General features: G+C 58.5%; 1 protein-coding gene across 1 annotated transcript in view; it reads left to right on the top strand.

The window, feature by feature from the left end:
- H310_14548 (hypothetical protein) overlaps positions 1 to 593 on the top strand; it is a gene marked incomplete at both ends in the record, with an annotated part of 983 nt that extends 390 nt beyond the window's left edge. Inside the window, one exon of the mRNA XM_008882426.1 lies at positions 210 to 593. Coding sequence (XP_008880648.1) covers positions 210 to 593 — 384 coding nt within the window. The remainder of the gene's footprint in view (positions 1 to 209) is intronic.
- Positions 594 to 1196: the final 603 nt, after the last annotated feature.

Genomic DNA, 1196 nt, shown 5'->3' with positions numbered 1-1196 from the left:
TCGACCCCGTCGCTCGTGACGCCGGGGAAGACGACCCAGCTGAGGCTGTCCTGCTTGGCTCGCCGCCGACGCTGGTCGGTGCGGCTGATCCTCGCGCTGTCGAGTCTCGGCACCAACCACCCATCTCCCGCGAGGCAGGAGATGGCTCGCCACCCAGTCAACAGCCAATCAGAACTGTGGGTTCTGAGCCCAGACAATCACCTTTGCAGGCCACGCCGTCGACACCGGCTCGACGTGTGGTGGACCTCAGCGACCCGCTGCCTGGTGCACCGCCGACGGCGCCACGTAACACCTACGCCAGTGTACTCGGCCGCGGTGGTAGCCACCTTCCCAGTGGCACCGTCAAGGCGACCTTGTCCCGACCCACGCGAACCAACTTGGCCAAGCTCATGGAGCTTGCCTCGGACGAAGCGACGACTGACGAGGAAATGTTCCAAGCGATTGAGGCATCTCTCCCTTACCGCAAGCGTATTGGAACCACCACGTTTTCGATCGAAACAAACGAACCCGATCTTCATCAGCTACAAGCTCACGTACTCGTCGCAGCACGACAGTTCCTGTGCACACCCCAATATCTGGCGGGTTTACTTTAACACGCCCCTCCAACCTCCGACTTTGTCTGTGCATGGTCACACGGTGGACCAAATCATCCTGCATGGCATACATTATGGCGTGTATGTCAAGGACTTTCAACCTGCCCCATCTCGTCCTGGACGCCGGTCGCCCCACGTCCTCGACTTGGATAAATTTCTAGTTGAACCCACAACAAGCCCGGACTCCAACACGCATACAGGAGGCAACAAACGTCCGAAGGTGAGTGCTGTCACCCCAACAGCACCTCCTGCCCGACAAAGCGAACCCTCGGAGACCTCAACTACAACCCCACCCATCGTCCCGGACGAACCAATGCTAGAGGACTTTGCTCCCGAGGAGCCCGTGCGTGTGGGGGAGGGGTCTTCCACGCAGTCGTCCACGGAGGTATTCCAATCCATGGTCGACGGCATGGAAGTGGATGATTTCGAGAAACCACGCAAACCCTTGAAACGCACCCGCTAGGATGACGGGAACTCCAAGTCCTCTTGGATCACGTCCAACATGTACGATGCCTTGAGTAACGTCACGGTGACATCTCGAACCGTGATTTTACCTCAGGACATTCCGGTGAATTCCTACTGCATGGACATCGCCACACCCCT

This window comes from Aphanomyces invadans (assembly GCF_000520115.1).
Source record: "Aphanomyces invadans strain NJM9701 unplaced genomic scaffold supercont1.74, whole genome shotgun sequence".
NCBI lineage: Eukaryota > Oomycota > Saprolegniomycetes > Saprolegniales > Verrucalvaceae > Aphanomyces > Aphanomyces invadans.
Note: the sequence above shows the minus strand (reverse complement) of the source record. Positions and strands in the feature narration are given on the sequence as shown.